The sequence below is a fragment of the Westerdykella ornata genome, assembly GCF_010094085.1.
Source record: "Westerdykella ornata strain CBS 379.55 unplaced genomic scaffold EI97scaffold_5, whole genome shotgun sequence".
Classification (NCBI taxonomy): Eukaryota; Fungi; Ascomycota; class Dothideomycetes; order Pleosporales; family Sporormiaceae; genus Westerdykella; species Westerdykella ornata.
In genome coordinates this window covers 545891-571745 of record NW_022986855.1, presented here as the reverse complement: position 1 = coordinate 571745, position 25855 = coordinate 545891, and the positions used below count along the sequence as shown (strand labels likewise).

General features: G+C 56.3%; 12 protein-coding genes across 12 annotated transcripts; 7 read left to right on the top strand and 5 right to left on the bottom strand.

The window, feature by feature from the left end:
- Nucleotides 1-3: 3 nt before the first annotated feature.
- On the bottom strand, nt 4-1416 carry EI97DRAFT_250201 (uncharacterized protein). Its single transcript, XM_033794133.1, has 3 exons — nt 1173-1416; nt 827-1117; nt 4-774 (listed from the first exon to the last, which is right to left on the bottom strand). Exons 1-3 carry the CDS (start codon nt 1288-1290, stop codon nt 113-115), a joined length of 1071 nt encoding a protein of 356 aa, XP_033655839.1. The 5' UTR covers nt 1291-1416; the 3' UTR covers nt 4-112.
- A 344-nt stretch (nt 1417-1760) lies between these two features.
- Nucleotides 1761-2645, bottom strand: EI97DRAFT_250235 (uncharacterized protein). The gene is made up of 3 exons (XM_033794134.1): nt 2547-2645; nt 2232-2339; nt 1761-2172 (listed from the first exon to the last, which is right to left on the bottom strand). The coding sequence occupies exons 2-3, from the start codon at nt 2331-2333 to the stop codon at nt 1960-1962; spliced, it is 315 nt and encodes a 104-aa protein (XP_033655838.1). The 5' UTR covers nt 2334-2339; nt 2547-2645; the 3' UTR covers nt 1761-1959.
- A 543-nt stretch (nt 2646-3188) lies between these two features.
- On the top strand, nt 3189-4478 carry EI97DRAFT_355512 (uncharacterized protein; the record flags this gene model as incomplete). The annotated part of the gene is made up of 2 exons (XM_033794900.1): nt 3189-3503; nt 3576-4478. Coding segments are annotated over 2 exons (1218 nt in total), but the record flags the coding sequence as incomplete, so codon positions are not given.
- Nucleotides 4479-4877: 399 nt separating this feature from the next.
- Nucleotides 4878-5501, top strand: EI97DRAFT_250272 (uncharacterized protein). Its single transcript, XM_033794135.1, has 2 exons — nt 4878-5139; nt 5227-5501. The coding sequence occupies exons 1-2, from the start codon at nt 4976-4978 to the stop codon at nt 5405-5407; spliced, it is 345 nt and encodes a 114-aa protein (XP_033655836.1). The 5' UTR covers nt 4878-4975; the 3' UTR covers nt 5408-5501.
- Nucleotides 5502-5594: 93 nt separating this feature from the next.
- On the top strand, nt 5595-7949 carry EI97DRAFT_373113 (uncharacterized protein; the record flags this gene model as incomplete). The annotated part of the gene is made up of 2 exons (XM_033795387.1): nt 5595-7852; nt 7886-7949. 2 exons carry the CDS (start codon nt 5595-5597, stop codon nt 7947-7949), a joined length of 2322 nt encoding a protein of 773 aa, XP_033655835.1.
- Nucleotides 7950-8201: 252 nt separating this feature from the next.
- On the bottom strand, nt 8202-10141 carry EI97DRAFT_414690 (DnaJ-domain-containing protein; the record flags this gene model as incomplete). Its single annotated transcript, XM_033796834.1, has 2 exons — nt 9929-10141; nt 8202-9858 (listed from the first exon to the last, which is right to left on the bottom strand). Exons 1-2 carry the CDS (start codon nt 10030-10032, stop codon nt 8202-8204), a joined length of 1761 nt encoding a protein of 586 aa, XP_033655834.1. The 5' UTR covers nt 10033-10141.
- A 651-nt stretch (nt 10142-10792) lies between these two features.
- EI97DRAFT_250052 (RING-14 protein-like protein) lies at nt 10793-12617 on the top strand. Its single transcript, XM_033794131.1, has 3 exons — nt 10793-11902; nt 11971-12267; nt 12337-12617. Exons 1-3 carry the CDS (start codon nt 10957-10959, stop codon nt 12474-12476), a joined length of 1383 nt encoding a protein of 460 aa, XP_033655833.1. The 5' UTR covers nt 10793-10956; the 3' UTR covers nt 12477-12617.
- A 1785-nt stretch (nt 12618-14402) lies between these two features.
- Nucleotides 14403-16786, top strand: EI97DRAFT_456715 (Di-copper centre-containing protein; the record flags this gene model as incomplete). Its single annotated transcript, XM_033800754.1, has 2 exons — nt 14403-14760; nt 14820-16786. The coding sequence occupies 2 exons, from the start codon at nt 14403-14405 to the stop codon at nt 16784-16786; spliced, it is 2325 nt and encodes a 774-aa protein (XP_033655832.1).
- Nucleotides 16787-17221: 435 nt separating this feature from the next.
- On the bottom strand, nt 17222-19196 carry EI97DRAFT_431544 (calcium/calmodulin dependent protein kinase-like protein). Its single transcript, XM_033797964.1, has 3 exons — nt 18475-19196; nt 18083-18413; nt 17222-17986 (listed from the first exon to the last, which is right to left on the bottom strand). Exons 1-3 carry the CDS (start codon nt 18767-18769, stop codon nt 17353-17355), a joined length of 1260 nt encoding a protein of 419 aa, XP_033655831.1. The 5' UTR covers nt 18770-19196; the 3' UTR covers nt 17222-17352.
- Nucleotides 19197-19381: 185 nt separating this feature from the next.
- On the bottom strand, nt 19382-21302 carry EI97DRAFT_431543 (uncharacterized protein). Its single transcript, XM_033797963.1, has 3 exons — nt 20413-21302; nt 19775-20357; nt 19382-19724 (listed from the first exon to the last, which is right to left on the bottom strand). The coding sequence occupies exons 1-3, from the start codon at nt 21179-21181 to the stop codon at nt 19514-19516; spliced, it is 1563 nt and encodes a 520-aa protein (XP_033655830.1). The 5' UTR covers nt 21182-21302; the 3' UTR covers nt 19382-19513.
- Nucleotides 21303-21725: 423 nt separating this feature from the next.
- Nucleotides 21726-22175, top strand: EI97DRAFT_440788 (uncharacterized protein; the record flags this gene model as incomplete). The annotated part of the gene is made up of 1 exon (XM_033799660.1): nt 21726-22175. The coding sequence occupies one exon, from the start codon at nt 21726-21728 to the stop codon at nt 22173-22175; it is 450 nt and encodes a 149-aa protein (XP_033655829.1).
- Nucleotides 22176-24116: 1941 nt separating this feature from the next.
- EI97DRAFT_456711 (uncharacterized protein) lies at nt 24117-25452 on the top strand (the record flags this gene model as incomplete). Its single annotated transcript, XM_033800753.1, has 2 exons — nt 24117-24359; nt 24406-25452. 2 exons carry the CDS (start codon nt 24117-24119, stop codon nt 25450-25452), a joined length of 1290 nt encoding a protein of 429 aa, XP_033655828.1.
- Nucleotides 25453-25855: the final 403 nt, after the last annotated feature.

Sequence of the window (25855 nt, the reverse complement as noted above, 5' to 3'; positions counted from 1 at the left end):
TCAGGGAAGACTTTCACATCCGACGTGTATCATCAGTCGTCGCTTATAGAATTAGGGTATTACAAAGGAATATCTACCAAGAACGGTCTGGAATGGCGAATGACAGCATAGCCTACGCCGGTACCACCAGGTTGCCGATGAATACGACCAGGATCGCACAATACGCGGCAGACGCAGCGAATAATTCATGTCTCGCAGCCTTGGTAACGAGACTCATGGCGGCGGAGAAGAGCAATGTGAAGACGATCAATACCCCTACAGCATTGAAGGTGGTACGGCTATTGACACCATTGCTGTGTGCCGAGACGGTCCCATTCAAAGCCGCATTTCCGTCGCTGGGCTGGCTTATTGACTCCGAAGTGAGCAGATACATGGTGATGACTGGGATGACCAGAAGGACGAAGATTACCAGCGTGATCATGATATTGATCAGCTTGTCGATTCTACTGGAGCTGTACAGGGAGATATACGCATTAGTCGTCTTTGCGCGTAACTCTGGAGTGCGGAAGTACTTTTGCAGCGGGGGCTCGCGGCAACCGAATAGTTTTTGGAGGAAATGGTCAAGCTGGCCGATCATGGTCTCGACCCCGCCGTCGAAAGATGCCCATTCGCGGCCGTTGCGAAGAGAGACAATGTCCTCTTTACTTCGGATCGAGTCCATTTCAGCGTCCATGAGGGGTTTGGTGTTGTGGTGATAACGTCTCACTGAACGATAATTGCGGTCGGATGGCTTCTGGAAGGACTCGAGGGTACGGGCTTTGATGAGCACTTCGTCTTGTGGACGTTAATCATGAGGAGAGGAGGATTCGCACTGGGACACGCATACCGTATTGCAGGAGTTTCGTCCTGATCTCTTCCAATATCACACGCCTGTTACGGGCATCACCTTCGCTCGCGGCCTTGGCCACATCGATTTCCCTGGAGCGCAGGCGGTCCGGATCTTCGTCAAAGTCATCCCAGTCAATGTCATCCAGCTCCTTCTCAAGCGCAGTGATTTCATCCTGGAGGTCCAGCAGGATGCGCGAATGCAGATAGTTGAACGAGCGATAGAGGGAGAAGTTTGCCTCGCTGGACTGGAAGGCCGCAAGACGGGGAAAGCCATTAGGAGTGTTTTCCACTGGCGTGAATGAGCTTGGGTTGCATATTTCCGTGTCAATCTCACAGAGACTTACATTTCCTGGTCTTGGTCTCGACGACGTCTGGAGGCTCTGGAGTGGATTTGAAGGACCCCGTTATTCGGCGCAACACCGTGGGGTGCTTCTCATCGCCTGATGCATGTCTCAACACCATTGTCCCCAGTTACACCCGCACTGAACGTGGGGGATAAAGTAGAAGGACGACCTACGTGGCTGTGCAATATTATTTTCGCTCACGGAGGGGTGCGAATCCGAATCTGACGATGAGCGCGAAGAAGTCGAGTTGTCATCTTCGGCGATCTCTATAATGGCATCTCCTCCTAATGTCTCCCCCGAATCATCGGTATTCGTTGGCGACGTTGGCGACTGAGGTTCTGGCTTCTCCGTCACGAGAGTTTCTCCGGTCATGGTACGTATGGGTGCCATGGCAAGGAAGGCTGAGAGGGGGTCGCTGCAACCTGCTGCGCGACACGAAGAGAAAGCAAGGGAAGGACAGAACTTTTGGGCGACGGCAAGCACGCAAACTAATCACAGCGACATGACGGAGAGGGAGGAGAGACTCAAGAAGGAATTCAACTGTGGCGGGTGGCGGGTGAGCGCCGTCTATGTACGCAGAGAGGAAGTGAGACGGTCGAGCAAAAGGTTACCTTGACACGGCGCTGTGCACCCCTGGTGGTTCCGGCATGACCGTTCGTGTCTCGATCCCCCAAACGCCGTAACGCCAATCAAATGATCCAAACCCACGAAGTGTGGCTGCCGGACCGGACACAGCCACAGGTGTAATATTGGAGGGGGCTCAGCGAGGGCCAACTCTTCGGCCTGCCTATTCCCGTCTCTTCTCCAACTTCAAATCCTTTTCCCGAACCCAGGCACCGTTGTTGTACAGTCGGCTGCCGTCTTCGAGCATTTGGTACTCCCAGAAGCCGCCGGTACCGTTGTAGCGCCCCTTGTGAATCTTAAAGGTACCTTTTCTGCGGATGCCGTTCTCGATGATGGACATATGTACACTGTCGCCTTTCTGAAACCTGGGTTGTGCCTATCACGATCAGTACGGGGTATCACTGGTGACAGTTATCTCATTTACGATCGACATACCCTTTGAGCAAATGGATCAATGTATACAGATGACCTGTGTGGAGGCCTCACGTTGGGTGAGCAGCTCCGCGACCTCCTGCGCTGAGCTACGTCCTCTTCCATGCGCTCCTGCGGGATAGTTTGTCAGCCATAGGTGGAAATGCGGCACCATCCAAAAACTCTGAACACTCACCTCGACCTGGTGAATCGGCTGCACATTTAGCTGGTCAGGCTGCATGACGTTCTATCGGGACGATGAATAAGTCTGCGGCCGGACGAGTACGAGAGGCAAGGTGATAGCCTTATGAAGAGTGCAGGAATGTGGGAGATGGCTACCGTTGATATAAACTCCCGACGGAGGTGCTGGCGGCCTCTCCCACAGCCTTAACAGCCTTAGTCACAGATGAAAGCGTTGCCTGCCCAGGATACACAGAGTCTGATAGTGACCAGCAAGCTGATTATGAGGAACAGCATTGCACAGCACACAGCACACAGCACAGCCCGGCATGCCTCTCCGATTTCCTTGGACAATCGCCTGCCATGCGTTTTACAGAATTCGTTCCCCTGGTTAATATTCCCAACAAATGCTGGAGCCCTCTGATCGCATCCCCCAAACGCCTACTTCATATTCCAAACCGCTTGCGATACTCGCTTGTGGCTCCGCGGCGAACGGCACCGCCCACGCAGCCTCTTCAGACGAACAGCGACCACGTTAATAATCCCTTCCCCTCACCTTGAGGCTGACAATCGTGGCCCCCAAACACCATGAAGAGGGTGACTAAGCGCCCTGATTGGCGGGGACAGTCCCGTTTACGGTATGGATCGGACATCCCCCCTTGTTCGAACCGTGTTCCGGCCAAACAGGTGGACTGCAGTAAACGAGACTACCTTCACGCCTTGCCAATATGATTGACGGACGTCCTTATCTTGAAGCCTTGCGTCCTCAGCTTAAGATAGTCAATGTGATCTCCGGCAACTATGGAGTCGGTGGATACCAGAGTCACCCCACAATCGCCCAATCCTTTGAAGGACAAAGTCTTCCATGCCGATATCCGTATCGAGTCGATTGAGGATTGCTCCAACAACGAGCAAGCGGATCAGGACTCCACATTAGTCGAGCAGAATAGCCAGGATGCCGAAGACAAAGAGACGCAGGAGAAGGCGGCCGAGATGCAAGTGTGGTGGGAGGAATCCATCGCAAGATATATGGGATTGAATGATGGATATGAGAACGTTGCCGTGCTGCTTATCAAGTGGGATGACGGATTGGATGAGTTGAAGACGAGAGAAGAGGTGTGATTGCCTGTTCTTTACGTCCCCGTATTTCCATATACTGCGGACCCGTCATACTGATATATGTATTAGACTGAAGAGCTCCGCTCTCTCTTCGCCGGTGGCTTCCACTACCACTGCGAAGTCGTCGAACTGAATGTGCTTACCAAACCTCAGCACCAAATGAATCGGTACCTCTCGACATTCGTGGACAAGCATGATGGACCCAATAACCTGATGATTGTCTACTACACAGGCCATGGCGTTTACCGAGAAGATCTCAAATACCTAGAACTGACAGCTAGTGTCGATCCTTCACAGAGACGAGGCTTCAAGAACGAGGCCCGCGCCAACTGGAACCGTGCAGAGGAGCACCTTCGCTCCGACTACGTGGAAGGCGACGTCCTCACCATCCTAGACACGTGCTACTCGTCCAACCTCCAGAAGTCGGGCAAAGAAGACACACGGACATTTGAACTTCTCAGCGCCTGCGCGTTCGATGCCACTACCGCATCCCCGGGACCCCAGTCCTTCACGCGCGCCCTCATCGACGCCCTCAAGGAGCTCCTGGCCGAATACCACGACCGCTCCTTCACTACCTTCCATCTGAACCAGCGCATCCTGCTCAATCCCAATCGCCGCGACACTCCCTCGCAGCTCTGGTTCCGCCTCAAGCACCATGAACGCCACATCCGTCTCGCACCCTTGAAACCCAGGACATCACAGCCACAACGAAGACCCTCCTTCTTCAACCCGCCTGGGGGCTATTTAACTCTCCGCTTTGCTCTACGGGACGACTCGCTGAACCGCGAGCAGATTGAATACCTCACCAAGAACCTGTGCAGTGCTTTTCGGAATAAAGCGCTTCTGGGATTAAGGCGGATCGACTGGTTGGGAATGAAGCCGGCACGGACGACGCACTTTGGGAGGGCGGCGTTGGCCATGTTTGCGGTCGCGCAGTGGAAGAAGGTGGTAGCGAGGAGAAGGGAGGAAAGGGGAGGATCGAGAGAGGGATTGCTTGAAAGGGGGGTGGGAGGTGTTGGGTGCATTGCGTCTACGAACATGGTCCCGGCGAACACGTCGACGTCGAGCGAGCCGTTTTCGTCTTGTTCTTCGACATCGGACTCGCAGTTCGAATCTCGGACACGAAAACGCAGTCGCGAAGTCGACGATCAGGACGATGAGGCGGGATGCTTGCCGGAGCCGAAAAAGGGGTTCCTCGTGGTTGCGTCTGCTCGCAAGGGTGAGGATCCGCCTTCGCCGCCTGTTTCGGATGCTTCGCCGAGGATGGAGTAGTGAAATTTGTGTCGAGGGAGGTTACGGCAGAAGTAGAACCCTTGCTTTCCTCTTTTCCCTGTGTTATTTGATTTATAAGGATGGGAGAAAAGCATGGGACGGCAGCGCTATATGCATTTGTTAGGGCTGGATGGTAATTCGGGATACCCTAGTTTTGCGGGCATTGTGAATTGCTTTGGGATCGGGTTGGGATATACATGGTTTTATCGGACAGGGCGGGGGCCTATTACTCAGTGCGTGAGGTAATTATGCTTCGCTTTTATACTAACTTAAAGGTGAGTCTCATAGTCTCATTGTTCTGCATATTCCTAGGACCTGATGCTCTCTGGAATGAATGGCAGGTTCTTAAGTGTCCTAAAAGGTGCGCATTGTCTCTTGTCCAGACTATTTCAGACCTACGGATATCTGCTTTTTAGTTGAATGCTAACATGATGTGAGAAGGTCGTAGACGTCGAGGCGAGTTCTGTTCTGTTATGTCAACATTGTGGCTCGCTTTCATGCAACCCCCAGTTGGGGACCTGATCTCCACAGACTTAGAGACCTCGTCGGAGGTGGTGTGCTTTATTACTCGGTCGATATTACCCCGAGATGCATCTAGAGATCCGCAACATGCGAACGTCGCTACCTAAGAGCCAACTTTGCTCAGCAAACCACCAATTTACCCATCAATCTATACTACACCAAAGCCATAGCACACCGGGACAAGAGCATCTCATTCCCTCCTTCCTTCCTTCCGCCCGCATCTCCTTCAAGAAAACCAACAATCCCAACGCTCGGAACAATGGAACACCCCCCTAGAACCAGAAACCGCACACCATGTTCTCCTCCCCATCCCAGGGAATACGCAGCACCACACTCCCCCTCCTTCCCCTGCTCATCCTCCTCCTCCTCCTACCAGCAACAATCACCCCCAACCCCATAACCAGCACCACAAAACCAAAAATCGACCGCGAATCCCTCATCCGACACTTCAACCCCATCCTACACGCCTCGCAACCCTCCCACAGCCCCGTCCAAGTCGGCAACGGCAACTTCGCCTTCGGCGCCGACATCACGGGTCTGCAGACCTTCGTGCCGCACAACACGCTCTCGTCGTGGGGGTGGCACAATTCGTTGCTGCCGACCACGACGGGGGCGACGAATGGGACGTCCTCCTCGTCGCCGGCAGACTTCACGGGCACGGAGTGGTGGACGCACGGGCGGTTGGTCAAGTACGACATACCGAGCCGGGAGCAGGCGGAGTTGGGCGAGTGGTTGAGGGCGAATCCGCATCGGATTCATCTGGGGAGGATTGGGCTGTGGTTTGGACCAGCAAGAAATGTTAGTAGTGAAGAGGAATTGGAGGGGAAGACGCAGGTTGTCGAGTTGTACGAGGGCATCATTAAGTCGTCGTTTGAAATGGATGGGGTGCAGGTGCAGGTGGAGACGGTGGCGGCGCCGGATGAGGATACGTTGGGGGTGAGGATTCGATCGAGTCTGGTGGGGCGGGGGGAGTTGGGCGTGTTTTTCGAGTATCCGTATGCGGATGGGAGGAGCAAGTTTGAGGCGCCGTTTGTAGGGGTTTGGGAGGCGGAGGCGGTGGGGAGGCATAGGACGAGGTTGGAGGAGTTGAGGAGGGGGAAGGGGAGGAAGAAGAAGGGTGCGAGGATAAGGCATGATTTGGATGCTACGACGTACTTCACGGAAATCTCCTGGGAGGAGGGAGAAGTCGGTATCCGTCGTGTGAGCAATTTGTCGCACCGGTACATTCTCTCTGCTCCAGCAAGAGAACCCTCCTCCTCATCGCCCAACACGCTCACCTTCACAGCAACATTCACCCCAAAAGACCTCAACAACATATCCACTCCCACCACACCAACCTCCTCCTTCAAAACCATCAAACACCGCGTCCGCAAATGGTGGTCCAACTACTGGACCACAGGCGCCTTCCTCTCCCTCCCCATCTCCACCTCCCCAGCGGCCTACGAACTCCAACGCCGCATCCTCCTCTCCCAATACCTCCTCGCCATCAACTGCGCCGCCCACGACTACCCGCCTCAAGAATCCGGCCTGGTCAACAACGGCTGGTACGGCAAATTCCACCTCGAAATGGTCTTCTGGCACCTCGCGCACTGGACCGTGTGGGACAAGTGGTCGCTCGCGCGCCGCAGCCTCCCCGGCGTGTATACGCGTTTCCTACCCTCGAGTTTCGCGCGTGCCGCGAAGCAGGGCTACGAGGGTGCGAGGCTGGGCAAAATGAGTGATCCTACGGGTCGCTCGGCGCCGGGGGAGATTAACAGTTTGCTCATCTGGCAGCAGGGGCATCCGCTGTGGTTCGCCGAGATGGAGTACCGGCGATACCCGACGGGGGTCACGCTGCGGAAGTGGGATGCTGTGATAACGGGTGTGGCGGATTTCATGGCCGACTATGCGTTTTGGAATTCCTCGACGCGTGTGTATGATTTGGGTCCCCCCATGTATCCCGTCAGCGAGAACACGGATCCGAATGCCACGGTGAATGCGGCGTTTGAGCTTGCGTATTGGCGGTTTGGATTGGGCGTGGCGGTGCGTTGGCGGGAGAGGTTGGGGAGGAGGGTGCCGTGGAAGTGGCGACTTGTGAGGGAGAATCTGGCGCGGTTGCCTGTCGAGAAGGATGGGGAGGATGGTAATGATGAGGAGGTGTATGTCTTGTATGAGGGCGTGAGGGATATGTGGACTACGCCGTCGTTGACGGAAGATCATCCGGCGCTGTTGGCTATCAATGGTGTGTTGAGGCCGGATTCCGAGTCTGGGTACTTCAATGCGTCCGTCTTCGCGAATACGGTGGAGAAAGTGTATGCTACGTGGAACTTTACGCATAGCTATGGCTGGGATTTTCCCCTGTTGGCTATGACGGCCGCCAGGATGGGCGAGAGGAAGAAGGCTGTTGAGTGGTTGTTGCATGACGAGTTCAGGTTCGATGAGGTGGGCATGCCGGTCGGAGGCACGAGGGTGCCTACACCCTATTTCCCGGCGAGCTCGGGCTTGTTGCTGGCGGTAGGGATGATGGCTGGCGGTTGGGATGGAGACGAAGAAGAGGAGGAGAGTGAACGGATGTGGAATGGGACGAACGGGGACGGGGTACGGAGGAAGACTCCTGGATTTCCCGAGGATTGGGATGTTGTTGCTGAAGGGTTTCAGAGGTATATTTGATGGGAAATCTGGTACTCGATGAGACAGAACGGAATGGTTGGGTGAAGTAGAACCTACTACCGTAGGTCATATGCGTGCTTTCCCCGCTCCGCTATGTTATAGACGCCATAGTATGCCATGCTACGCCACGCTATACTATGCTATGCAGCGTATTTCACCCTGCTCGATCCAAAAAGAAAAGCAATGCCAAACTCTCACGCAACCAAGTACCCAAATCCTTTTTCGAATCCATGAAACCGGACACTAAATCGCCTACTTCCTCCCTCCCTTCCCCTTCTTCTTCCCCCCTCCCCCTCCAACCCCCCCTCCTCCACCACCACCAGATCCCACCCCCTTCAACGCCGCATGTCCCGCATTCTCCCTCAAATGCTGAAACAGCCGCGTCTTGCTGGCGAAGCCGGCACCGCAGCCTATACACTTGTGCGCGGCGGCGTCGGAATCTGCCTGGGTTTGTTGGGCCTGGTCGGCGGCTACGGCTGCTGCTTTGGCGGCGCGTTTTGCCCTTTTCTGCGCGGCTTTGCCTAGTTTTGGCGCGGTGTCGGCGGTAGGTGGTGGTGGTGGTGAAGGGGAGGTGAGGCGGGCTTCGATGGTGGAGCGGGGGGCATATTCGTCGTTTAGGGAGCTTGTGGATGTGGAGGAGGCGGACGAGGAGAGGGGGGTGGGTTTTTGTTTTGTGTGGGTTTGATGGGTATGGTCGTCGCCGTGGTCGTTGTCGTCATGGTCGTCATGGTCGTCGTTATCTTCGTCGCTATCTATGTCGTTTTCCTGGGTATCTCCATCTATCTCTTTGCGGTTTGTGGGCTGCGAGTCTATATGCAAGTCGTCCAGATCGTCAACCACGTCGTCCACAGAGCCGTCCAAAGGCTCCTCTGCACCTATTGAGACTTCATCTCCATCTTCAGCCGGTGTAATGACTCCACTGCTCGCCGCATGCACATCTAAATTCAAATGCGCGTTCTCCTTCCGCATCTTCCTCTGCAGCTCCTTGATCGCCTTCTGATGCTTCTTGCTCTTCTCATGCGCCTCCCACTGCCGCTCGCTCTTGAACGTCTTATTACACGCCACACACTCAAAATGCTCCTCCTCAATCTCCTCCTCTTCTTCCTCCTCCTCCTCCTCCGGCTCCCGCTTCGTCGCCCACTCCGGAACCGCCGCCCCTTGCATCTCCGCCTCTCGCGCCGCCCTCGCCCTCGCCGCCTGCTCCTTGGCCGACGCCCGCTGCGCCCTCGCCCGCTCATCCGCATCCTGCCGGTTGGGCGTGTACCTCGGATCGCGCTTCCTTACGAACGCGACTAGCGTGCGCACCGCGTCGTTGAACTCGCGCACCCCAGCCTCCCTCAGTTTCAGATTCTCCTTCTCCATCAACCGCCGCACGCGCCGATCGGGGGCCTCGGAGAGCCGATACTTGTCCTTCCACGCAAACGACTTGCGCGTCGCGAACCCCGCCCACACGGCGTAAAACTCGCGCACCACATCCTCGTACGTGTCGTCCTTGTGCCCGAACGACGGGTAGAAAGGTACGTCGACGCCCTGCCATTCCGCCGCGTGTTCCTCCTCCCTGGCCAGCTGCTCGAAGGCCTCGCGCACGAAGCCGAAGAAACCCGTCGGGCGGTCGGAGAATTCCACGTTCCCCCTGAATTTGCCCAGCATGAGCGCTATGTCCTCGGCCGTCGTGACGCGCATGTTGTGCTCGTAGTGGTGCTGCGCTGACCCAGTGTCATCTTCTCCGTTGGCGCCGCCGCGCAGGATCTCGGCCTCGTGCGCATCGTACCAGGCGCGTTCATGGGGGTCGGAGAGGACCTCGTAGGCGGATTGGATTTCGGCGAAGAGGGCCGTCGCGCGCTCGACGTCGTTGTAGTTGCGGTCCGGGTGGAGCTCGAGGGCTTTCTTGCGGTAGGCTTTTTTGATTCTGGCAACGGGAGCATAATGGTTAGGAATGGTGCGGCTTGTGGGATTGCTGGGTGGGGAAATGTACGTACTCTTCGTCGGTCGCGCTCCTTTCGACGCCGAGGAGCTCGTAGTAACTTGTCCGGACGTCGGTTGCGGAGGCGGATGCCCCGCCTCGTGATTGAGACGCGCCCATCTATATCTATGTGCGTGCGTCTGCTCGAGGAATGTAAAGGCAGGCGCTATCGTCTGCGGCGAGGAGCCTGGACTGCGGACTTCGAAAGTCGTAAACTGTGACTCGGGAGACTTTTGTGGAAGTGGATTGTCCCCCAAGCGCGGGATGGTGGTGATTGGTTCGCGATCTGGTCCCGTGACTCCCAATATGATGAATAATGAACCTTGGAAGAGCGGACGCCACCCGAGGGGCAAGCACGCAACGGAATTCCTACTGTCTCTCCCTACAAGGAGATGCTGCTTCCTACACCATCTGGACAGAGTGATGTCTGTTCATTATTGTCACCTGCGCGCTTCATCTCGTCGCGTTTACAGGGTCGCACACAACGATCGACTACCCTAGGTCAATACAAGTAACTGTTGCCACCCGGGAGAGCGCACTCACATTACCACCGCACATCTCTCTACACAGTTTAACTGGACGATCGAAAAGGATACTTGCACCCACCAGTTCTTCAGAGGCTTTCCCTTGCTTTCACGCAGCACTGCTTGAAAGATTCCGCGTTCTCGACTTGTCGAAACGGGCCGCTCTAGGAAATCTCTACTCATTCTTTGCATCTACCATATGCACCAGACTCCATTGCCATCCAGCCGGGGGAGTTTGCGAAGGACTGGAATCACGGTAATAGGTTCATTCTCTGAATTACTTGCATGACCACGGCGCACCCCCATCACCGTCGTCCTATTCCTGGACCCCGGAGTGATATCCTACCAGTATACCCAAATTAATCTGGAACCCAACCCAACCCGGGATTTGATCTAGCCTGACGTCAACCCGCGCATTCGGAAGAGACAGGGAAAAGTGTCCGGCTCCAATCGCTTTCAGCCTCGACCCCACGTGTGAAAAGCCTGGTCTCTGTGCGGACGGCCTGCCTCTCCCCCCACCATGAAGTTCGGGCACAGGTTCAAGGAGACGTTGAAGAAGGAGGGGTTCCCGCCGGACTGGGTCGAGTCGGCCATCTCCTACTCGCAGCTCAAGAAGTGCATCAATCGGCTGACCAATGAGCTTGCGGAGCTGGGGCTGGAGCCCGAGACGCTGCGGAAGCTGTTGAAGCACGTCGAGGATTACAATGCGGCGAACCGTGGCGATGATGATAGACCGTTGGAGTATCTCCTGTCGGGGGAGCAGGATGACGGCGAGAGCGAGAAAAAGCCGGAATCGAATCAGTTGTTCCATCCCAAGTTGCTCTTCTACGTCAATGAGAGTACAGGGGAGCTTGACAGCGCCCATTTGAACGAGGAGACAAGGCATAAACTGCAGCTCCTCGCCCTCGAGACGGGCATGTCGAATGTACGTGTGGTCGAGGAGCCGCAGCCAACGGAATCCGATATCCCTCCCTCTTCTCCCACATCCGGCATCAGAAGGAGAGCCGGGTACCGCACCGTCGAAGTCCCCCTGACGTCCGACTCGGAGTTCTTCTCACGCCTCGCCGCCGAGCTGTCTGGCTTGGAGGATCTCCAGGAGCGCGAGGAAAAGCGCATGCACGCCGAGATCGAGCAACTGGGTCGGCAAGTCGCCCGCCTGACGGACCCAGACCGCCGCGCCAGCAGGAAGATCATTAACACGTGGCGCGAAATATTCCAGGTCTACGTCGAGAGCGGCATCTTCTTCGGCACGACGGAGGTGGACCACGGGGGTCACGATGCCGAGACGGCGGCGGAGCGGTTCCAGCGGTTTGCCAGCATCGTCGCGGAGAAGGGGCTCGTGGATCGGCTCAAGGGGTCGGAGAATCTGAGGGCGCTGAACCGGTTCATGGGCATCAATCGGGAGATTCTGCAGGGCTTGCGGTTCGGGGAGATCAATCGGACGGCCATGACGAAGATATTGAAGAGTGGGTTGCCATACTCTCCAGCCCTCAAGGCGCTCTGTGGCTCATGTGGACTGACGATATATGTATAGAATTCGACAAGCAGAGCGGCCTGGGCGTGCGGTCGACGTTCCCGCGCCGCATCGAGTACCCCGAGTTCTCGGAGCATCTGGCCAAAGCCGTGTGCGCCGAGGTCCACACGCAGATTCTCAGCAGCGTGCCGCAGCTCGACGACTACAGCTGCCCCATGTGCATGGACATCAAGTGGCGCCCCGTGCGGCTGCGGTGCGAGCACACGTTCTGCATCCGCTGCCTGATTGTCATGCAGACGAATAAGCAGCATTATTGCCCGCTGTGCAGGGAGAAGACGGTGATTGATGCGTGTTCGGGTAAGTCTTTCTCTTCTGTGGGTGAAGGGGAAGGGGCATTTTTGGATGTCGTGTGCTGACTATGGATAGATAATCTGGACACGGAATTGGCGGCGTTTCTGAAGAAGTGGTTTCCGCAGGAGGTCAAGCAGAAGCAGCGGTACAATGAGCACATGGCGGGCGTGGACCAGTACGGCGAGGTGTACACGGACAAGTGCTGCGTCATGTAGTGGAGAGCAGATATCATGTCCGCGTCTACCATATGCGCTGCTGAGATTAGGGAAGGAGTGCTTAGGACTAAGGGAGGTACGGTGATGGGGATGATGGGATGGAGTCAAGATACCCGCAATGATGGATGGGCTTTTGGGATTTTCTGGATCTGGATTCGGCGTAGATATACGGTATACTAATGTAATGTCAAGACAATCATTTACCTTAGGAGGGGGAGTGCTGCTAGATTACCGTATTACTCGTAGTACGGAGGTAGTCTTGTCTACACCAACATCAGACATATGGTCTATTATGCAATCCAAGTATATGGACCTCTGTACTCTCCTTGCATCGCACATACTTCTCTCTTCCCTGTAGGGTATTTCAAGACGAGAAACGTTCCTGTACCTACTCGATGGCGGGATTTGGGCCCGATACTCCCAGATGCCGGACACCGTAGGTACTTTGGTGTAGAGTCTCACGAATACACAGTACTAAAAAGTGGCATAAGCACAACTGCATCCTTCCTTCCTACACTACATCCTTCACCCGTAACCATCTCCTCGCTACGAAGTACTTACCTACCTACGGCGCTACAAGGCACGAATGGACACATAACTGTAGCACGCACCAAACAGCTTAGCTTTTCAAAGCATCTTTACAAAAGCCTGCCATCTGATACTCCGTGAGACTTCTCGCCTTCCCAACAGCTTACTGTACCGTGGTATTTATTATTACCGGTATGGTAGGATGTGGCTGTGCAGTGCAGGTCCGTACCCCTGAAAATCCCCAACGACGACCCCGAACCGGGCAGGTCGGCTCGTTTCACCATGCTCGCATGGATTCCCTTTCCGTCTGGCATGGCCACGTTGGGCCACGGTGAACAGACAGGTGGTGCAGAGGTCCGTGGGCGGTGCATCCATCCATGCACGCAACGAAGGATGCACAACAGCGACAAGTTTTGCAAAACGTCCATCGCTTGCCTTCGCCTCGTGAGGAGATGGAGATGCGGTTTGCCAGCAGTTGAAAGTGATAATCTGCTTCGGATTTTGCACTTCTCAATAATGTCGGCGATACGTTCATACATGTTGCTCTCTTGGAATGAAGCCGTTCGGATCAGTCTCCCCTGACCGAGGTGCAGCACTTGTCCTCTGCCGGGCCAATCTCGTCGATGCGAGGCTTACATAGTACAGCCACTCATAAGCCGGAGGTCAATAGGATGATGGGATTGTGAAGGCGAAAACGGTGATGGATACTTTGTGGTGTGGCAGAGTCACGGGTGTAGGTAGTCGGTGCTACCACAACAACCCAACACTCGCCTATCTATCGATCTCTCTCCCCCCATTCCCATCGCACGAGGGACTGACCGTCAACTATCCGTACGACGACAAAAGTGAACAGCCTTGCTGTTCCTGCGTCTGATGCAAGCAACAGTGCACGGAGCACCCTGACATGACCCCGTCTCATTCAGGGGTTCACCCGCAGATCGCCCGTTGCCAGTTGGGGCGCCAACACGACCGACACAGCCAACACCATGCCCCAAAAGGCTCACCACCGTCTCCACACACCCTCCACATACCCAATAGGAGACCCAATCGCCACGATTTGGAGCCCCTGGCCACAAACAGGAAACATAATCATGTCAGCAAGCCCCAAAATAGGGCCGTTCTACTACTGCAGGTACCCTAGGTACTATCCCCTCCTATATGGGTCCAACACCGCCCGCACCCTCCTCCCCCCTACTCCTCTAACATCTTTCCTTGGGACGTCGTGCGAGAGGGCTCGTCGTCGTTTTTGCTTGTAGACAGAGGATCCTTCTCTTTTCCTCCGTCGTTCCACTCTTTTCCACTTCCTTAATACCATCTCCCCTTAGCGGGTCCGCCGTCTCTCTCTCCTTCTTTCGGCGTGCACCCATCCAGTCGTTATTTACTCCGTCTACCTCTACCATGGCTGCCTTCAGCAAACCGCGGGGCCTTCTCCCCATGCTCTTCGCCGTCCTCGTCTTCCTCCAGGCCGCCGCCGCCCTTCACGCCGTCCACGGCTCGCCCGAGGGCATGCGTGCCCACATGGAAGCCACAAAACGGGAGCTCGAGCAGGAGCTCCAGAAGCGCCAGGTCCAGACGTCGTGGCTCTTTGGCAACTTCCTCGCCATTGAGGGCGTCAACGGCTCTCGCTCTCCTGCTGCGCGTCGAGAGATCCGGGACCTGAGGAACGATTCCGAAGCCTGGAACCTCTACCTTCTCGGCATGGAGAAGTTTATGAAGAAGTCGCCCCAGGACAAGGTCGGCTACTATCAGATTGCCGGTGGGTACCTTTCTGTCACTTGATGACTTGCTCTTGACTGACGATACGATGCGATACAGGCGTCCACGGCCGCCCCTATGTGTCTTGGAACAACTCGCCCCTGAGCAACTCGGCCGGCTACTGCCCGCACGGCAACACGCTGTTTGGCACCTGGCACCGGCCCTATCTCGCCGTCTTCGAACAGGCCTGGTACCTCGCCGTCCAGGAGGTCATCAACGAGTTCCCCGAGAGCGACCGCCAGCGCCTGAGGGACGTCGCCCGCGACCTCCGCATCCCCTACTGGGACTGGGCAGCCCCGGTCCCCTCGGGCCAGCCCGCTGTGCCCACGGCCATCCGCGACCAGTACGTGACGGTGCGCAAGCCGCAGGGCCTCGTGTCCATCCCCAACCCCCTCTACTCGTACACCTGGGGCAGCTCGCTCCCCAGCGAGATGGGCGGCGGGCCCTGGGGCAACTTCGCCACGACGCTGCGGCGCCCCGTGGCCAACCCGACGCGCAGCAACAACAACGAGTTCAACTCGCGCATGCAATCCCTCCGCGTGTCCCTGCGCGACCGCATCTACGGCCTCTTCGCGGCGCGCCCGGTCCCCTCGTTCGGCTACGTGAGCACCTCGCAGATTGGCGCGCGCCCGGCCGGCGGCAACAACGTCGACAGCTTCGAGTCGATCCACGACGCCATCCACGTCACGGCCGGCGGCGAGTCGGGGGGCCACATGTACTACCTCGACTACTCGGCCTTTGACCCCTTGTTCTGGCTGCACCACACCAACATCGACCGCCTGCTCGCCATGTACCAGCTCACGGCGCCCAACACGTACGTCGCCATTGGCACCATCACGCACGCCATGGCCCAGTGGAACCAGGGAACCCAGGTCCACGGCGGCACGGGCCTGAGGCCCTTCACCAAGAACGCGAATGGCGATTACTTCACCAGCGACGACGTGCGCAACACGCGCAGTTTGGGGTATTTCTACCCGGAGACGCGCAACGGCAACGCTGCGGATGTCTACAATGCCGTGAGTGCCCTGTACGGACCTAACTCGCAGCGCTCGAAGCGATCTCTGGAATACCGCCACGGCCACGGCCACGGAAACGGAAATGAAAACGGCCACGGTCACGGCTACGGCAAGGAGGAAGACGGATACGAATCGGAACCCGAGAAGCCTGAGGAGGAGGAGGATCACGAGGAACAGGGCGAACAGGGCAAAGAGGGCGACTACACCGCCATCATCACGCCCGTCACGCAATACGAAGGCCGCCCCCTCCTCGACGGCGAGGAACACTACGTCCTCAACGTCATCGCCAACAAGTACGCGCTGCCAGGCTCCTACTCGATCCACGCCTTCCTCGGCAACCCGTCGTCCAACACCACCGTCTCCCTCCACTCCAAACCCTCCTCGTACCCCATCCACGCCAACACCACGACCACCATCATCCCCGTTTCAAACACAACCACCCCTTCAGACAACGGCAACAAAGAATGCGAAGACCCGACCCTCTCGCCCGACTACATCGGCGCCTACGCCATCCTCGGCGGCACGCACGCCTCGACCTCCCCCTCGCTCGCCGACGGCGGCCTCATGACCTCTGGCGCCCTCCCGCTCACCACGGCCCTCCAGGCCAAACAAGCTGCGGGGTACCTCCCTTCGCTCTGCCGCGACGACGTGATCCCTTACCTCACCGCGAATTTGTACTACAAAGTCATTGGGCCTGGTAACGTTGAGATCCCCGCCGACCAGATCCCGGGGTTGCATCTGGGCGTTAAGGGGTGCAAGGTTAGTGTTAAAGATGGACAGGGTATGCCGGCGTTTGGGAATTACGAGGATGTACCTGGTGTGCTTGAGGGAAAGCCCGCGGGCGAGCCGTATACGCATGTGTTGGAGGAGGGCGAGAAGGTGGTTGTGCCGGAGGGGGAGTATGTTCCTGGGAAGCCTGAGGGGAATGAGGGAGAGGGTGAGTGTGTGGTTAGGCAGAAGATTGAGTATGTGGATGCGCAGGGGAGGTTTTTGTATGAGGAGATGGAGTAGATGTAGATAGTAGTGGGTTGGGTGTGAGGGAGGGAGGGAGGCTTGTGTGTGAGGGAGGCTTGTATATGTGTGTTTTGTACGATGGTTCGACTTTTTGATTCTGGGCTTGAGAGCAGCGTCGCGTCGCGACTCGTCTTGTCTATACATAATATCCTTCTCATATCTGAATCAATTTTTTCCCCTTCTTGTTCAACACTTTCGTCCCGTCGCGCCTGGCCCCAGGGAATTGGACAGGTCCCATCGAAATGCTCATTATTGTCGCGTTCTCGTCCCATGCTACTCTCAACGACGAGTCTCGCAATTGCTCATCTCATCTTCCTTTCAAAGCAAGAGAGACAGGAGACCAGGCAAGTGGATGAAGGACAACTAGTGCACGTATCATATCGACCGCATCGATTTCTGCACGAGTAGCTACAGTACCAGCAAGAGTCCTCCATATTGTATCTATGTATATATGTATGTAGATTCCGAGGCGGTCCTGTTTAGAAAGAGAAGCAAAGGTAAGAAGTCGCCTGCAAGAGGTATCCGAGTCCAAAAGCAAAAGAAAAAAAGGAAACAAATATTCACTACCGCCCGCCCCACATCCCCCTCTGCGTCTCCCTAATCCTCCTCTCCTGCTCCCGTATCATCTCCTCCGTCTGCCCGTGCCCATTCCCCCGACTATCCATCCCCATCCCCATGTGCACTTCCCCTCCACCATCCACCTCCATAGGCTCCGGCCCCTCCTCCTCCGGCTGCGGCACATCCACATTCACATTCGCATTCGCCGGCGGCGCCCCCCTCCTCGGCTCACTCGACCTCACCCCATCCATGAGCCCCGCCGCCCCGCCCGCCCTCAACTGATTAATCGCCCTAATCGTATCAATAGCCGCATGCAGCGTGCGCCTTGCATTGAAATTCTTCTTCACCGTGGGCAGCAGATCCTGCTCCTCCTCCGCGCCCGCGGGCCGCCCACCGAGGTCGGCGATCCACGGGTGCGACAGCGCCTCGTGGGCCGTCATGCGGGCGGCCGGGTCGACGGTGAGGCAGCGGCGGATGAAATCCTTTGCCGTGTTCGAGACGCCGCTCCAGTACTCGAGCGGGGTGAACGAGTAGTCGGCCACGAGGATGGCCTGCATCTCCTCGAGGTTCGAGTCCCGGTCGAAGGGCGTGTAGCCGCAGAGTAGGAAGTAGGTGATGACGCCGATGGCCCAGATGTCCCTGTACAAGAGGTCAGTTTTCGGGGGGACTGCAAAGACAATCCACGGGCATTTTGTTTCTTTTTCTTTGTGAAGGAGAAGGAGAGAGGAGGCTTACACTGGCTTCCCATGGCCCGTTTTCCGGAATATCTCGGGCGCCATGTAACCTGGCGTGCCGCATGTGGTCGTCAGGACGTGGAACTGCTCCTCGTCCATGATGCGCGAGAGGCCAAAGTCGGCGATGAGCAGGTCGGCATTGTCCTCGGGCGTGCGGAACAGCAGGTTCTCGGGCTTGAGGTCGCGGTGCACGATGCCGTGGTCGTGCAGGTAGGCCACGGCGGAAAGCGTCGCGCGGATCAGGTCGGCGGCGTCCGACTCGTAGTAGTTGCCCTTGCGGCAGATGCGATCGAACAGCTCGCCGCCGAGGGCGAGGTCGGTGACGAGGTAGACTAGGTGTCGATATATATCAGCGCTTGAAGCATACCAGTTCAGCCAGAAGCAGCCACGTACGGTTGTTCATGGTTTCAAAGTAGTCGACGAGCGTGAGGATGTTCCTGTGTCCCATGGATACCTTCTTCAGCACGGCGATCTCATTCCTGACCATGTGTTCCCTCCCGGCCATCAGGCGCTTGTTGATCACTTTCGCCGCATAGTACCGACCCGTGTCTATGTGCACGCATTCCTTCACGACCGAGTAGCTGCCCGCTCCCAGTGTCTTTCCCGTCTTGTACCGACATGGCTGGATCTGCGCTTGGGGTTGTGCAGCCGGTGCTGCCGGCCCGCCGTTTGAAGTCTCCATAGCCATCGTCTGATTATCCTTTTATCTTGAGGGCGGTGCTGGTGCGTACGGATCGGCCGTCAAGAGCCGCCGCTGAGGGTTATGGCACAAGAGGTTGGAGGTGTGAGCAGTGGTAATTCGGGATCCGTGAACAGACGACGCCGGGCGCGAAGCAGAGCAGATCCCAATGCTCTAAACTCAACCACTGGCGCTTATACAGAAGTGCGAACCGTGATTGAGGTATTCTCTTCTTAGACGTCCTAGATGAGCCCCTCGCTTCAAATTCGATATATTTGTAGCGGCCGCAACGGTCGGGAATCGCAGGCTTCAAGGCTGACAAGCAGCGAGTGTAGCGGCTTCTCATGAAAAGAAGTTATGTCGTGGAAAGACCGGAGCAGAATGGATTCATGAGAGCGGGTTGCTGTTGTTTCGGCGGCGGTCAGCTCGTCCCTGAGGACCCCACCCCACCTCCAGCCCGTCCGGTCAACCATAGATAGATCCCCACCGCGCACGCTAGTCCAGAAAGGGCTATAGTCTGGGACATCAGGGACATCGTCTAGGACGACATCTTAGAAGTTATGTTTGAACTGATGTTTCACAATCAACACGAGAGAGGAGTTGGCGGCAAAAAGAAAGGAATACCGGTAACCATCCATAGGCTCATAATGCTTCTATCTGCGTTTTCTATCCAAAGGTATACAACAACCGTCTAATCATCAAACACACAGCCATGAATCGAAGAAGTGAATACAGTGGCAGACTAGATGGCCCCTACGACTTGACCAGCAGGCTGTGGCCGTCCATCTCTTCCGGTTGAGGCAGACCCATGGCGGCCAGAACGGTGGGAGCAACATCGCCCAGCACACCGTCCGTCTTCTTCAAGCTCCAAGACTCTGGTGCATTGGCCATGACGAAGGGGACCTTGTTGGTCGTGTGCGACGTCTTGGGCTTGCCCTCTTCATTGAGCATCTCTTCAGCGTTGCTGTCTCGCAGTTAGCACCGGCGTTTGCGACATGGCCCAGGCCAACCTACCCGTGATCGGCGGTGACGAAGAGAATGTAGCCGCTCTCCTTGCACTGCTCATATATCCTCTTGATGGCCCTATCCGTCTCGGCGACACCTTCAATGGCAGCCTCGTACACGCCAGTGTGGCCCACCATGTCTGGCGGAGCAAAGTTGTTCATCAAGAACTCAAACTTGCCCTCCTTGATCCTCTCGCACAGTTTCTCCGCCACAGCCATGGCGCTCATCTTGGGCTGCAAGTCGTACGTCGCCACTTTGGGCGAGGCAATCATGTCTCGCTCCTCGTTCTCGAACTGCTTCTCCACACCGCCGTTGAAGAAAAAGGTGACGTGAGCGTACTTCTCCGTCTCAGCAACGTGGCACTGCTTGAGGCCTTGCTTGGCAAGCCACTCGGCGAGAACGTTATCCATCTTCTGGGGCGGGAAAGCAATGGGGTAGGGGAACTTGACGTTGTACTGCGTCATGGTCGTCAGGTGGATGTCCTTGGGGTAAGGGAAATCCGGCTTGGGGGAACGATCGAAGCCGCCCAGGAGCTGAGTGAATTCGCGGACACGGTCGGAACGGTAGTTGAAGGAGAAGACAGTGTCGCCGTCTGAAAATACGTTAATTTGGCGTTGCTTCTCCTCCGCATGAGCGGAAGGACCCACCCTGGATTCTGCGCTCCTTGCCGCCCACGATGATGGGCTTCAAGAACTCGTCGTTCTCTTCCTTCTCATATCTCGCCCTGATGGTTGCTACGGGGTCCTCGCTTTCTTCGCCCTCTCCCGTCACAAGGCCCTTGAGGCCGATCTCGACGCGGTCCCACCTCTTGTCACGGTCCATGATGTAGTACCGGCCCACGACAGTCGCGATCTCTCCAATGCCAATCTCCTTGATGGCCTTGAGCAAATCCTCCATATAGCCAGCGGCCGACTTGGGATCCGTGTCTCGGCCATCGCCAAAGAAGTGGACGAAGACATGGGGCACGCCCATGCTTTTCGCAACCTTCAGCAGAGCGATGAGATGGTTGATATGCGAGTGAACGCCGCCGTCCGAGACCAACCCACAGAGGTGCAGCCTTCCGTTTCCGTTCTTTGCACGGCTGAACGACTCTCGGATGTTCTGGACTTCTCCCAGCTTTCCATTCTTGATGGTCTGGTCGATGCGGACCACGTCCTGCCAGACGACTCTTCCGGCGCCGATGTTCAGATGGCCGACTTCGCTGTTACCCATCAGGCCGTCGGGGAGACCGACGGCGAGGGAGGAAGCCTCCAGCTCGGTGTAGCCCTGGGCGGTCTTGGATCCTTGTCTTGCGAAGTCGTCCATGCATGGGGTATCGGCCGCGAGGATGGCATCGCCCTCCTTGGGGGAATTTTCGCTGGCAACACCCCACCCATCGATGACGATGAGGACGGCCTTGTGGTCGACGTTCACCATGCTGCTTTGTGCCAATTGAGGAGAATGAGAACTCTATAGGCTGATGCAGAGGATCAGAAGCTGTACTGTGTATGCAGCAACGAGAAGCAACAGAAAAATCTTGTACGAGGGCTAGCTGAAGTGACGGGATGGGATTGATCTATGGAGGGGCTGCGGGGTGCTTGCCAGGGTCCGCTGCTAAAAAGCTTGGGAAACGTCACTTCCCGAAGCTCCCCTTTCACTCTCCCACTCTCCCATTCTTCCTCCCACTCTTTCTCCCACGCGCACGCGCACTCTCACTCGCCCAACTCCGCGGCATACGCAAGAGCCCCGGAGACCATAGACAGCTGAGGACGAAAACGACCCCCGTGGTCCATCGTAACCCTGCTGCAATCCTGCTGCAAGCACCCGCCGCATCGTAACACACAGCTCTGCGAAACCAATCGGGCTGTCTCCCGCTCCTTGTGTATCGGCCTCATGCTCTGAAAACATCCTTTCTCTTTTCTTCTCCCACAACCGCACGCTGAACCGGGTATACCACCGCCCATACTCCTCTTCACGCAGAATGTCCGGACCCGCCACCCCTCTTGCACCGCATTCCGCGCGTGCCTCACAACCGCCCACTGGCGCCGCAACTCCAGCCCAAACAATGCACCCTTCCCTGCCGTCCGTACCAGCCATGCCTCCTCCAGCAGACTTCGACTTCCTCCCAGACCTACACAGGCTGCTCACACGTCTGACCGCCCCGCCCTCCCTTCCCGCCGCTACGCCTAGCCAGCAGACCAGCGACAGAGACGGACCTATTGAGATCCAGCAGCTCACCGCCGAAGCGAACGCCATCAGGCGCAAGATACTGCTCGCCCGCGACAAGGTCATGCCGCTGCCCGACATGGACCGCACCATTGAGGATCAGGAGGAGGAGATCCAATACCTGGAGGCGCGCATCGCCCGGTTGAAGAGCGCTCTTCAAGCGCTGGGGCACGCACATGCGGAAGATACGAGTATGACGGGGTGAGAAGCTGCCGAAACCATGATTGATGCCTTCTAGAGAGTTCGCCAGACTGTATGCAGTCACTCTTCACGGCGCTTGGAGATTCATCTTCAGTGGGTAGCGTGTCCATCTGCCGTGGCCATGCGTCTAATTGCTTCAGTTGCCCAAACCATGACCACGCCGTGCTTCACGTCCGGACGATGAGACAGCCGTCTTCCCAACATCTTCACTGACTGGAAGCCTGAACGTACCCGATCTCTATCGGCGGCGCTTCTGGATATCCTTGAGGTATTGGCCGTTCGACCGTCGGAGTCTGAACATGTCAGAGTAGGGGTGCCTGCTTTTGGATGGCGCTTCTCATTGCATTGGTAGCCCCTCATCAGCGTTCACCTGTACCATAGTCGACAGCTGGTGTGAGTTTCGTGAAATAATATGAGGCCAGCCCTTCCCGCCTCTCAGGGCGGGCAATGGGTATTTCCCTCTAAGGCCTCCTTCTGACTTATCATCTTGGTGTCAACTCTCCCATCGATCGCCTCTCACTGCCTTATCCATACTTCGCATACGATGGATTCACCGCGACCTCCGCATCCGGCAGCCTGTGCTCCTTACCTCACCATCCAGGAATCCGAAATGTGAAACTCGACACTTTCAAAGCCACTCCCCCGGCATCTCCAAGAGGTAGTAGTCTACACAGGGTCGTCATTACTTTTTCCTTCTTACTCATTTGAAACGAATCCTGGTCGAGCCAAGTGTGGGCAAGGGGGTGACGGGAGCGCGGATGTCGATCCCATGGATGGCGCCAATGACTTCAACGAGACGAGCTGATACACAACGGCTGCTAGGCCGTTGTGAGACTATGGCTTGCCTTTTATCGACTGCAATGGAGAACAAAATCCGCTCAGAAACACGACTTCAGCTGAGGATGTGATCTCGTCTTGATCACGGCTTACCGAGAACCAGGACGAACCCCGAGCTCAGACCATCGTGATTTTCAAGACCCAGGCGCACAACTTGGATGGCAAAAATGGTGCTTGATTCCCCGCACGCACATTGTTTGAGCGGTGACGACTTGCTCTGGTACCCCGTCCTGAATCGCTTGCAAATCCGAATCTATCGGCCCTCTCATGTCGCGTACTTCTGCAACGAGCGATGGGAATACACTCCTCGAAGGCTATCTTTGGCTCGCCAGCACGCCAGAGACTGGGCTCTGGGTGCATCCATACCTTGCCTGGCAGCCCCAATCCTTGGTGCTGGATAAATGCGCGTCCAATTCGGTGGCAGGTGGCTTCGCTAACGAGCACATATGAGAGGAGCTTTCGTCACGAGCGACACTGTGCGACAAACTTTACCAGAGGCGACTCGAATCCTCACTCGATAACCTTGCCGTCACGCTCCGTGTTTGGCTTGCACACTCGCGACGTGTCGGATGAAATCGACTCTGCCGACCGTGTAATTACACAGTAGGACCAGGCAAAACCAACAGCTTGCAGATGGGGCTCATTTTCCTAAGCTGCGCTCACATGACAATTCGATGTCCAGAGCCCTCAGCAGAGTTGTCCCAAATTCCATGTACACAATATGCCCTCGTGGTACTCCGTAGGCTCTACTCCATCAAAGTAGACTTGGTTCCATCTTCGGCCCAATGAATGCACGGCGGTTACCGGGGAACATTTCAGCTTCCCCGTTTGGGCAGCACGTCAACTGTACGAAAGCGCAATAGCACAGACCCCTGCCATTAATAACTGCTACATGGGCCGCGTGGAAAAGTAAGTTCATTCCCGGTTACGAACCCCGGAGGCCCCTCACATGCTTGGGACTCCGAGAGTTCGCAGCAGCTGAGGACGTAACCGTACCTCCACCTGAACACAACCGTCTCTTCGACGTTGACGACGCGGCCAACCCATCATAACGACCTCATGTGAGCTTCTGATTCTGCGAAGGTTGAATGCCGACGATACATTCAGCATGCCTGCTTTCCCTGGGCATGCAGGCCCTCAGTTACCGGAGTTGCTGGTTCCACGCCAACAGTTGCCCCCGGATCAAATGCTCCCTATGACTGAGAAGGCTTTCGAATTCGCCTCACTGCATCTGATCGTCTCTCTGGTCTGTCAGATCATCGCGGTTCTTGTCTTCTGCGCAAGAGTATACACGCGAGCATGTCCAATCTGGAGGTTCTCCATGGACGACTATATAATTTGTTTTGCCTTTGTAGGTGCCCTTCAATCGAGCCTGCGTCCGCATCTGACATATCCAGTCTCTAATGACGGTTGCCTTTGGTTTATGGTACAAATGCGACCTCTGGGCATTTTCAAGCGAACCTCCCCATCTTCGTCATATCGACGACGTAATATATACCTCGATGCTGGGCGCCATCGCAGTACCCTTCTGGGCCTGGTCGACTGGCCTGGTAAAGATAAGCATCGGCATCATGCTCCTTCGATTTCAGCAGCAGAAGCCTCTGAGAGCCGTCATATACCTGATGATCGCGCTTAATGTCCTCCTGATTGTCCTCGTCGGACTCGTTCAACTGTTCGCCTGCATCCCATATTCAGCCTTGTGGGACTTCAAGAACCGAATCAAGAGTAAGAAATGCTGGACGCAAGAGTTGAACTGGGCCATGATTTATTCGTCCTCCGTCTGCAACGTCTTGACAGATGTCGTCTTCAGTCTGATGCCGCTTAGTTTTCTGTACAAGATCCGACGACCCCTGTGCGAGAAAGCGACGGTCGGAGTACTGATGGCCCTGGGCCTCGTGGCCTCGGCATTCTCATTGAGCAAGGCCATTGTCAACGGTCGTCTTATGAAGAGCTCGGACGCAGGTGGAAGTCTCATTTTACTCGGCCTCCTGTCTTCCCTCGAAGTGCAGACATCGCTCATCGCTGCCTGCGCTCCCACGCTCCGCAGCTTGGCCAGGCGCTTCCTGCAGCGCATGGGACTCGCGCACGAGAGTCGTGATTCCTCGCCGCCGGCATATGCGGAGACGGTGCCAGACGCAAAAGATCGCACCAGCGGCATTGTGGAGCTCAATCCAGTCCATCGGAAGGACTCTCTCTTCCCCGCGTCCCCAGCGTCCCGATCGGCGATGTCGTCCCCGTATGCAGAGTGGGACGCCGAGATGGCCGAGCAAGAACACGATTTGAACGAGGCGCGATACGAGCAAGATCCGGCAACCGGCCGGATAGTGTGCACGACGGAGCTGAAGATCCATACAAGTCGGACCTACCTGCACGATGACTACAGGCAGCACGAGGGCTGGGCCATGGAGGATGCCTGGAGGAGTCGGATTGGGGTCGCACGATAATGTCTGCATTTGGGCCTGGGGCATCTTGCTGGAGTTTGGGATTGAATTTTTGGGGTTTGCAATTCTCGGGAACTATACCACGGCTTTTGTTTGGGCTAGGTTTTTTGGTACCATCTGGGTATTGGGGCTATGTGACCCCCCTCTGGCGTTGCTGACCTGCTTCGTAGGGCAACGGGAGGGACGGAAAAATGGGAGCCGGACATGCTCGCTGTTTGACATATGGACGACAGAATAATGATGATCTCGTCATGGACTAACTATTCGGCTGTATGCCATGCGGTCACATCAATTGACAATTGAGGCTAGTACTGTGCGCAAATAAGTTTTCACCTTTTTGGGGGGGTTTTAGACAACGCTTGGGCGCGCACTCGACGACGCCTTCATGTGCTGAGTGAGCAATGAA